The 11,019-nt window shown below is 41.8% G+C and overlaps 1 protein-coding gene across 1 annotated transcript; it reads left to right on the top strand.

The window, feature by feature from the left end:
• Positions 1-3,905: 3,905 nt before the first annotated feature.
• Positions 3,906-10,774, top strand: LOC123236707 (lymphocyte antigen 6H-like). The gene is made up of 3 exons (XM_044663088.1): positions 3,906-3,981; positions 9,019-9,159; positions 10,578-10,774. The coding sequence occupies exons 1-3, from the start codon at positions 3,906-3,908 to the stop codon at positions 10,772-10,774; spliced, it is 414 nt and encodes a 137-aa protein (XP_044519023.1).
• The last annotated feature ends 245 nt before the right edge of the window (positions 10,775-11,019 follow it).

Below are 11,019 nucleotides of genomic sequence, written 5' to 3'. Positions count from 1 at the left end.
ATTCAATTCCTAGGGTTGTGAGGATCAAATCAGATAATATCTGCAAAATGCTTAGCACACATTTTGTTGTTGTCTATCATGTCTGACTCTCCATGACCCCTCCTCCAGCTCATCTTATAGGTAAGAAAACTGAAGCAAACATGGTTAAGTGACTTGCCTAAGATCACATAACTAGTAAGAGTCTGAGATCAGATTTTTTTTTAACTCTCACTTTCTGTCTTAGAATAAATACTGTGTATTGGTTTCAAGACAGAAAAGAGGTAAGGACTAGGAAATAGGGGGGTTGGGTGGGGTAAATTACTTGCCCAGGGTCATAGGCTTGGAAGTATCTGAGGAAAATTTGAACCTAGGACTTCCTGTCTCTAGGTTTGACTCTTAATCCATCAAACTACCTAGCTCTCCTGCTGAGGTCACATTTGAACTCAAGTCTTCCTGACCCCAGGGCTAGCTAACTGCCTCCTTATTTGATAGTAAGAAACAAATTCTTTATGTACACATGCAGTTGGAAATTACTGGTCTTATTTCCTAGCCATGGAGCCCTGGGCAAGTCACTTAACCGCTTTTGCCTAGCCATTGCCCTTCTGACTTAGATTTGTTACTAAGACAGAAATTAAGGGTCTAAAAGAAAATGACTGGTCTTTCAATGTATGCAGTCTTTCAAAGCATATCGCAATACATTCGGTGGCTATATAAAACTGATGTGCCTCGAAAACCTATTGTTTTAGAGCTGAGACATTGTTCACAAGGTAAAGACACTTGCACTTGTTGTGACATTGACATTCGTCCAATTCACAGTAGTTTTCCACAGTGAACTTTGGTGAAAATGCTGAAATGGAGCAAAACATCCTTGTTGATTTGAATATCTCTCACTCTTCATGATTTTCTGTGGTTGAAGAGAATGGCTTCTGACAAACCTCCAAGGCAATTTTTTTCCCCCTGTATGAATCCTTGTTTAAGAGCATTCACTGAAGAGCTCTTTTTAAGTCTTCTAAGACATTTCCTCACCTTTCCCCTGCAACCCCCTTTAAAATCTCTTATTGATGAAATGTGGACATACTGGATATCTTCAGCGCTAAAGCCATCTGTCAAGTCAACTTCAGGTTGTGTTGGAAAATATGGATAATAAATCATGAACAAAGTATTCAAAATACAGTTTATCTCCAATTTTTTATTTTAGTTTGATCAGTAACTTCTGGATTTGCAGGATGCAGAGGCAAAGGATCAAATTGCTCCACCAGAGGGGTTCTGCCTAGACAACCCGCTCAGTGTAGGATTTAAATTAATATCCAACACTCCAAGAATTATATTTTATAGAGTTTATCAATAATCACTTGAAGTAGAAGGAATAAAAAAAGGAAAATAGAAGTAAAAAAACCCAATTATCTAACAAAATGAAAACTACGTGAGCAAGTCCTCCTGTTTTTCCATCACCTCACCCCCACAGCAGGCTATCACCAAAAGAGAGAGCGAGAGGCAGGGCTACACCAAATTTATATCCTCCCTACGGCAGCACGTAAGGCGAGAAGGAACACGGGATGCTGGGAATTGGAGTTCTAGGGTGCAGAAATTAATTACACATCAGGCTGGGAGGTAGGATTTGGCTATTAGGCAGAAAGAGGTGGATGGCTGACAGTTCCTCCTGGAGTCTTGCTCCGAGGGTGGCTGGTCAGTGAAAAGAGGCCCAGGGGTAGCAGCAGCAGAGTGGAGGAGTAATCTGGCCTGGGTGTGAGTGGGAGGCTGGTGGGGGACCCAATCAGGGTCCAGCTGGCCGCCTGTCCCTATGAGCATCTCTTAGCACCTGGGGTAGAGGCTGTATAAATCCTGGCTATTACTCCCTAAGAGCAGAAGAGAAGTAACATATTAGGAGTAGGATGCGTGGGCTCATGGGCATACAGACAAGGCCCTTTTCCCCCACTTGGACCCTTTCAGGGCTTCTTCCTCCTTGAAAGCTGTCAGGGAAGAGAGTGAATGATTGTCTGCTCAGACCTTTCCTATGAACACTCAGTTCCGTCTCAGCAGTTATTTAGAAGGAATTTTTGTTGACAATAAGTCAAGGAGAAACTGTTGGGGATACCTAAGCACATGGGGAAGGGTCTGAAGTGGGGCAAAGTGGCCCTCCAACATACAAGTCCTGAAACAGAGAGAGCCTAACGTACCGTGTTCTAAAAACTCATTATACATTTACATACAGTTCTCATTATACATATATACAAACATATACAAGTTATATATTATAAGATTAAAAATTAATATCCAATAACTCCAAGTATTATGGAAGATTTATTAATAATCACTTGAAGTAAAAGAAATGAAAGACAAAAAGTAAAGCCTGAGTAAAGAGAAGTTTTCCTAGCTGTGTTCCTGTGAAAAAAGAGAGAGGCGGGTTACACACAAACTTCATCTCCAAAACGTGAGGACGTAACGTGAGAAGGAAAGTGGGATGCTGGGAACTGGACTCCTGGGAGAAGATTCTAATTATACAATATGCACACATCTATATACACACCTATGTATATACATACATATTTACATGCACACACATGTACATATATATATATATATTATAGATATTATAGAATATAAACTTTTTTTTTAAACCCTTACCTTCTATCTTGGAATCACTATTATATGTTGGTTCCAAGGCAGAAGAGTGGTAAGGGTAGGCAATGGGGGTCAAATGACTTGCCCAGGGTCACACAGCTGGGAAGTGTCTGAGGTCAGATTTGAACCTAGGACCTCCCGTCTCTAGGCCTGGCTCTCAATCCACTGAGCCACCCAAATGCCTCCAGAAAATAAACTTTTTAAAGGCAGGGACTATTTCTTCTGTATCTCCAACTCCTAGTGTAAGGCTTGGCACATAATAGGCCCTTACTAAATGATCATTGATTTAAAAAAAAAAACCAAAACCCTTACCTTCTATCTTAGATCAATACTGTATATTAGTTCTAAGGCAACAGAGCAGTAAGGGCTTAGGCAATGGGGGTTAAGTGGCTCACCTAGGATTCCATAGCTAGGATGTATCTGCAGTTGGATTTGAACTCAGGACCTCTCATCTCTACATCTAGCTCTCAATCCACTGAGCCAACCAGCTGCCCCCTTTTGGCTAGATTTTAATTAGGATCTGTGTCCTATTTATCATTCCATTCCCAAAAGCCAAACTTAGAACTTTATACATAGTAGGCACTCAAGACCAACAAATTTGTTGAATCGAATTAATCATATCATTGGCCCCAACCTCTCTTTGTTCTCCAAACATGACTTTTTTTACAGTCAAGGTTTGCTGGAAGTGATTTTCCTTCCCATGAGAATCTGCTTCCTTGATAGCTTCACCATGGCTCAATTCTCCAAGATGAAAGGCTAAGCTCAAAGATGAGGGGGTGGGGAATATAATCCAACCACCCCTTTAATCCTCCAGAATTAGAGGATTTCGAAGTGGATTTAGAGCTAAAACTTGATCGTATTAAGGGTCAGTAATTTCAAGAACAACAGGGCTGGGGAAGCATCTCATCTCCTCCTCCCCTCTGCCCCTGGTGGGGCTCCACCTGAGCACTCCCGTTCTCTCTGCCACAAGAACTAGGCAGCTACCTCTTAGTAGTGTGGACTCAGAAGACAGCACCATGATAGCCAGCCTACCCAGAAACATTCTCTAGAGGGCAGAGAGAAGAGCCTAACAAAGATACCAGTTTATTTCTAAGTAACTTCTCTTCTAGATGGACATTGACATTCTAGATGTTTTGAAGAGGAGGTGACCCAACAAGATGGTCATTTGCATCACAGGATAATCACCTCCACTGCAAGTGACCCCTGGAGAGAAGAGGCTGTCTGTTAAAGCTTGGGCTCCTTAACCTCTTTCCTCTCATCACTGCCTTTCTCGCTTTTGGAAAGCAAAGGAGATTTCTGCCTCCATGCTGTCCAAGTCTGGAGTTGGCTCCATCTGTGGGCTCTTCCTTCCTCTCATGCTGATTGCTTTCTTTCCAGCTGGTAAGTCGTTTTCTTCAGCCTTGGCAAGATTCTGGTCTTTCAAAAGAGGAGTGAGGAACCTCTGTGGAGAGCCATGGAAAAAGGACTTTGGGGCTTTCCCTCTCTGTGGGAAGTACAGAAGAGAGGCAAGTCTCAGTGCCAGAAACTGTGTGGGTTTCATAGCTAGAACTAGGGCTGGGCCTTTAGTGGGTGTTGGTTGGTTCATTATATGGAGGAAAAGTCAGTGGTGTCATTCCCTTAAATTCAAATGAATAAACATTTATTAAATACTTAGGGCTACTAGAGAAGGGTTTCCAGAAAGATAAAGCTTAGATAAGATATAATCTCTGCTCTGATGGAGTTTTCTTGTAGAAAGAGGAGGGAGAAGAGAAGATGATACCTTAAAAAGGATAAGGCAATAAGGAAATTAGCATTTATTAAACACCTACTATGTGCCAGCCCCTGTGCTACGCACTTTACAAATAGTGTCTCATTTAACAATAATATAATACACAATTTGTTGTTGTTGTCCAGTTCTGCCCAGTTCTTTGGGATCCCACTTTGGGACTTTCTTGGCAGAGATATTGGAGTGGTTTGCTTTCTCTAGTTCATTTTAGAGATGGTGAAATTGAGGCAGACGGGGTTAAGTGACTTGATCTGGGTCACTCAGCTAGGCAGTATCTGAGGCCAGATTTGAACTCAGAAAGATGAGTTTTCTTGATTCCAGGTCCAGCCCTCTATCGACAACACCTAACTGCCCCATAACACAGACTATTTATTACATGATAAGTACCTTAGAGGGGTGCAGAACAAACATTTTACCCTGTTGTCTGACTCCAGTGCTTGAAATTCCAACATGAGACACTGATTCCTTTGGATAAATGTATTAACCAATAAAATTTCAAATACTTCTGGAGGGCTAATGTAACATACTATGACCTAAAACAATGGGGCATAATGGATAGAGCCAAGAAAACTTGTGGGTTCAAATCCCACCTCTGACATAGCCTAGCTGTGTGACCCTAGGCAAGTCACTTATTTTCCAATCCTTCTCACCTGTAAAACCCAAAGGATAATAGCATTTAACTCACAGGATTGTTTTGAGGCTCAAATGCAATTATGTATGAAATGTGCTTTGAAAGCATTAAAGTTCTCTCCACCTGTGTGAACTATTGTTATGATTGTTTCCTTAGCAGAAGAAAGCTTAGTTGTATATGTTTTGTTTCCTCAACCAGATTGTAAGTAAAAACCTCCAGGGCAAGGGCTCCAGTGTTTTATTTTTTTAAACCCTTACCTTCCATCTTAGAGTCAATACTGTGTATTGGCTCCAAGGCAGAAGAGTAGTAAGGGTAGGCAATGGGGGTCAAGTGACTTGCCCAGGGTCACACAGCTGGGAAGTGTCTGAGGCCGGACTTGAACCTAGGACCTCCCATCTCTAGGCCTGGCTCTCAATCCACTGAGCTACCCAGCTGCCCCCAGGTCCAGTGTTTTAGATAGTCTTTGGGCTGTCCAGGGTACCTAAAACACAGAAGCATCTGAAGAAGGTTTACTGTGAGGGAAAGGAGCACACAGCCTAATTTTTATGGGCTTTGGGAAGGTAGAGGGAATTTTAGGAGGAGCTGGACCCTGGAGATGTAGCTTTGATCCTGCTTTCAGGCTCCTTGGCAAGTCACAGACCCTTTGGGTTCTGAACAGTCTGGAACTAGAATTCTCCCCAGAAAAGGAAAGGGTAGTGAATATGGCCACATACTGTGGGGCAGCTAAGTGGTTAGGGAGAGTGCTGAGCCTGAAGTCAGGAAGACTCAAATTCTTGAATTCAAACGTGACCTCAGATACTGGCTGTATGACCCTGGTTAAGTCACAGAACCCTGCTTGCCTCCTTTTCTTTATCTGTAAAATGATCTGGAGAAGGAGATGGTAAGCAACTCTAATATATCTTTGCCAAGAACACCCCAAAGTGGCGTCCTGAAGAGTAGGACTGAAATGACTGAACAACAAATGTGGCACAAGCATGCCACCTCAGCTCCTTCGTTGATGCTTTTCATTCTGCCTTCAAAGCCTTTCCTTCCCTCTGCCGCCTGTTCAGATCCTGCCATCTTTATAGGTCCAGATCCGGGACATTTTCTCCCAAAGAGCAACACGAGTTGCTCTTTCTAGATCCCTAGGTAGCACTTGTGGCCTGAACTGAACATAAGCTCCTTTCTACTGCTAGTTATTATCTATTAATCAAATGTTTTATTAAACCTTTAACATTGTATGTCGACGCCAACTAAAATGAATTTAAGACTCTTTTTAAGAACTTTTATTTTCTGACCTAGTAACAATTCTAAGACAGAAGGGCAAGAGACAGGCAAATGGAGTTAAGTGACTTGCTCAGGGTCACCAGCTAGGAAGTATCTGAGGTCACATTTGAACTCAGGATCTCTGGTCTCTAGGACTGGCTCTCAATCCACTGAACCACCCAGCTGCCTTACCCAACTCACCTGCATCCCCCTCATTTAAGATTCTTCTGGCATCTATTCCTTCTCATTGGGTTTTCTTCTTAGTCAATTTACTCATTCACTTTTCTTCTTGTGGGATTGTGGTTTGAAGGGATTTCATTCTTTTGGGTCAACTTTTTTTCCCACTTCGCATTATTTTAATAAAGAAAAAGGACTTTGCAGATTTCTTTGCATTCTTCATTCTTGTCAGTATTCATTGTATTTTATTCCATTATATTACTGGGCCACAATTAATTTAATCATTCCTCTATTGTTAGGGATTTAAGCTGCTTCTAGTTTATTTTTAATAATTACATATAATGCTTCTGGGCAGCTAGGTGGTACAGTAGAGAAGGGTGCTGGGCCTGGAGTCAGGAAGACTCATCTTCCTGAGTTCAAATCTGGCCTCAGAAACTATTTGGGTGATCCTAAGCAAGTCACTTCCCCCTGTTTGCCTCAGTTTCCTCATCTGTAAAATAAATTGGGGAAGGAAATTGCAAGCCACTCCAGTATCTTTGCCAAGAAAACCCCAATTTGGGATCATGAAGTGTTGGGGATGACTGAAGAGCAACAACATAATGCTTCTGGGGAAAACCTTAAAAAAAATAGCTCTTTTTTTGGTTTATTTTTCCTAATACTTTCAGGGCATATTTTCAATAGGTCAAAGGATATAATTGTTTCTGTAACTTTTACAGAGTTCTTCTAGACTAATATCTGGAAAAATTCTTTGGCCTTGTGATTCCCGTTAATAAAATTTCATATGTGTGGCTTGTCTCGGACTAGGCTTAAAGAGAGAGATCATTACCTATTTGTCTAGGCAGTTATGTGGTATAGTAGATCCAGCGCTGGGCTTGGAATCAGGAAGACCTGAGATCAGGTCCCATCTCTGATTTGTGTTTACCAGCTATGTGTCTCTGGGCAAGTTGTTTTCTCTTTCTCAGCCTCAGTTTCCTCAACTATAAAATGGGGATAATAGTCAAGATTTGAGGATCAAAATAGTCACTTGAGGATCAAATGACTTAATATGTATAAAGAACTACATAAATAATAGCTATTTATTATTATCATTTTGGTCTCCCTGGAAGACAATAGTTTTAATAAAACATTTAATAAAGTTATTTTAAAAGAATTACCTAAACACCACAGAAAAGCATTTACATATTCAAATAGAATACACAAAAAAGGATCCTATGTGAAACTGTGAATGTTCATTTAACATAGCTTATTTTTCTTTTTGTTTTTCGAGATGTTTTTATTGACTGACTAATCCCATCTTGCCCAGGAGAGAAGTACAGTGGACACCCACAGCCTGAGCACCCTGCTTATTGGCACACAAGCTTTGATTGGCTCCATTTCTGACCTGGGCTTGTTTGGCCCTTCTTCTCACAGCCTGAAGTGCCGTCCATACCCCATATCCGGTTCTTGGAGTCCACCATATTGGTACTAGACAGTGCAAAACTGCAATTGGCTTAGCTCCCCTGACACACAGAACTCCTCAACTCAGGGGATCCACTGAGTCACTGACATGTGACTCAGGTTGCTGGGTGTATAGCAATCAAGAACATGATTGATTGGATTTGGTGGAGGCTCTACCCTGATGAATGCATCCTATTTCCTCTTCTTCATATGGAAGTGAGTTTGGGACTTGCCCTCTCCCTTTTCTAGAATCTTTACAAAGAAGTCCTCTGAACCCAAACAACTTTCAGAATAGGACAAGTACCTTCATTCTTTTTCTTTTTTTTCCTTAAATAAGAATTTATGAATTAAATAACTTGAGAAGTAATCTAGATATTGGAGAGTGCTGCTTAATATTAATTGATATTTACTTAAAGTAAATAAAGATTTAAATCCTTAAAAAAAAGCCTTAACTTCTCTAGTAACAAGAATTATAGGCATGTACTACTATACTGGCCACATTGCTTACTAAAAAAAAACTCATAACTTGAATTCTATGCTATTTTCACAAGTCTTCTGTTTGTTCTTCCTTTTGAACTTTTGTTCTTTTCTGGGCATCTTAATAAATGTTATGATGACATGCTTTTTTGGAATGGAAAGTGGATCACTGTTAGTCATCCCCTATACACCCACAATTAACCAAGAAAAAGAAAGAAAAAAAATGCTTGTAATAAATAAGCATAGCCAGGCAAAACAAATCCACACAGTAACTATCACCAAAGATGTATGTGTTTGTACCTGGTGTCTCTTACCTTTCCAGCAGGAGGTGGGTTCTCCCAAGAGAAGGGAAATGACTTGCCTAAGGTCACATAGGTAGCAAGTAACAAGGTTAAGATTCTAAACCAAGTCCTGTAGCTCCAAATTCAAGTTCTTTAGGACTTTACAGTTAACCAGTTGGGAAGCTCCTGCAATAGACAATAGGGGGCCATAGAAGGTTTCTTAGTAGAGGGAGCAAGTGGGAAATGAGGAAAAAAAGGAGAGATTAAGATCTCAATAGACTGAATATCAAGCAGGGAGAAGTTTGGCAACTGGCACCTTACCTGATCTCGAAGCCCAAAAGGGCCTCCTTGTCTGCCCCAAACCCGTGTTTCCTGACCTTGGCTATGCCACCGTTTTCTCCTAGCTCATGGACTCCAGTGTTATGCGTGCAATATTGTGGTTGGCACCCAGCACATTGCCCCGGGTTGCTCCAAGCCAGAGATTGTTACCTGCTCCGAATCACACCAGGGCTTCAAGCACAAATTCTGCATAAAAACTGAAAGTGGTGAGTCCATCTATCTTTCTGCCATACTAGAGAGGACTAATGGCTGCCAAGGAAAGGTTAGAGGTAGGGTGGATACATCACATCTTTTCCTCCCTGTGTGGCTTCTTGTGGTATATATGAAGGATAGAATATAAGCTCCTTGAGGGCAGGGACCAGTGGGCTTTTGACTTTGTGTTCCCAGTGCCTGGCTCAGTGCCTTATTGTATTTTGGCTGAACTGAATTATTGTTTAACCTTAAAGCATTTTCATATTTATTCATTAAGATCTTAGGAGTGTAGATTTCTATCAAGAGGAGACCTTAGAGGACATTTAGTCCAAACCCTCCATTTTACAGATGAGGAAATGGGTTTGGAAAAATTACATGGTCTCAGAGATAATAAATATCAGAGATGGGACTGAATCAAGCTCCCAGGTTCCAAATTCAACACTATCCATTATCATTCATTCTCTTATTTAGCTTTTATCGTAACTCTGGTTAGGAAGAAAGGATATGTTTTATTAGCCCCATTTTAAAGAAGTGAAAACCAAGTCAGAGAGATCAGTCAGTCGATAAACATTTATTAAGTGCCTCCTGTGCTAGAGATACCAAAAAATGGCAGAAGACAGTCCCTGCCACAATGAACTTACATTCTAATGCAGGAAAGGCAACACACAAAAATAGGCTGAAAAGTGAAGAGGGGGAAGAGTCCTGGTTTAGGGCAACCTAGAAAAGTCCAGAGGAGTGCAGCTGGTGGGAAATGAAGACAGGACTGGCCTGGGCCACCTCCTTAAAAAGACAATCTGGGAGGACCTCTCTGTTCTTTATCCTCCTTGCAGAGGGAGGGATGTGATCAGCCCAAAGTGATACACAGCAAGCCACTGGTAGACTTGGATTTTATTCATTCATTCAATAAACACTTGTTGAGTCCTAACATGTTAATGGAATTGTGCTGGGCATTGAGGGAGAAACAAAGATGGCTGAGATGTGGTTCCTCCCCTCAGGGAGCTGATGATCTAACAGGAAGTTACCAAGTTAACAAACAATAATGATGTAAGTAAGGGATAATGGGAAAGCAGAATGACAGAGGTTCAGAGAGCACAGGGACCCGAGGGACCCGAAAAGGGAAGGGAAATCACTTGTAGATATATGGATTTGGAAAAGTCTCTTGGTAGAGGCAACATTTGGATGGGGCTGGAAAGATAGGTACAAACTGGACAGGTCAGGCGGGGAGAAGAGTGTCCTGGATGACTGGGTAGTTGCTGGAGGTCTCTTTTATCTCTAGGATTCTGCTGGTCTCTCAATGTGTGACTCTTTGTACATTTGGATAATGCCATGACTGTGGATTCTAAGATTAAAATGGTGCTTGTGGCTAAATCTTCTCTTTTGCCTTTTTCTCTTCCTAACGTGGCACTTCTTTTCTCCTCTTGAATCCTCACAGTGGTCCTGGGAATCCTGCTCACCAGTGGCTGTGCCACCTCTCGACACTGCCAGCAGCAGGAACTGCCTGGGGTACATATCCGCTGCTGCCAGACTGACCTCTGCAATGGCTCCTTGAGGGCTGCCCAGACCCTTGGCCTGTTCTCAGGGGGCACCATCCTCATACCCTGTCTTCTTGTGGCTTTCTTCCTTCTCTAAGACTACTAAAGTCAACCTGAGAGGCTACAGGAAAATACTCTCTTGGGTGGATATGGGAGCATCAAGTCAAGCCAAGTCTGCAATGTTCTCAAATGTCTTTATGGATAAAACCCCTACTTCCTCATTCCCTTCCAGCATTTCTGAACTTAACCAAAATGGTGGGTGGCTCCTAGTCACCTAGGGGTCTCCAGTGATATTTCTAAAGAATACAAGGGGCTGCCTCCCTTTTGCAGTCCAGCGCGATA

The sequence above is a fragment of the Gracilinanus agilis genome, chromosome 2 (assembly GCF_016433145.1).
Source record: "Gracilinanus agilis isolate LMUSP501 chromosome 2, AgileGrace, whole genome shotgun sequence".
NCBI classification, from domain to species: domain Eukaryota; kingdom Metazoa; phylum Chordata; class Mammalia; order Didelphimorphia; family Didelphidae; genus Gracilinanus; species Gracilinanus agilis.
Note: the sequence above shows the minus strand (reverse complement) of the source record. Positions and strands in the feature narration are given on the sequence as shown.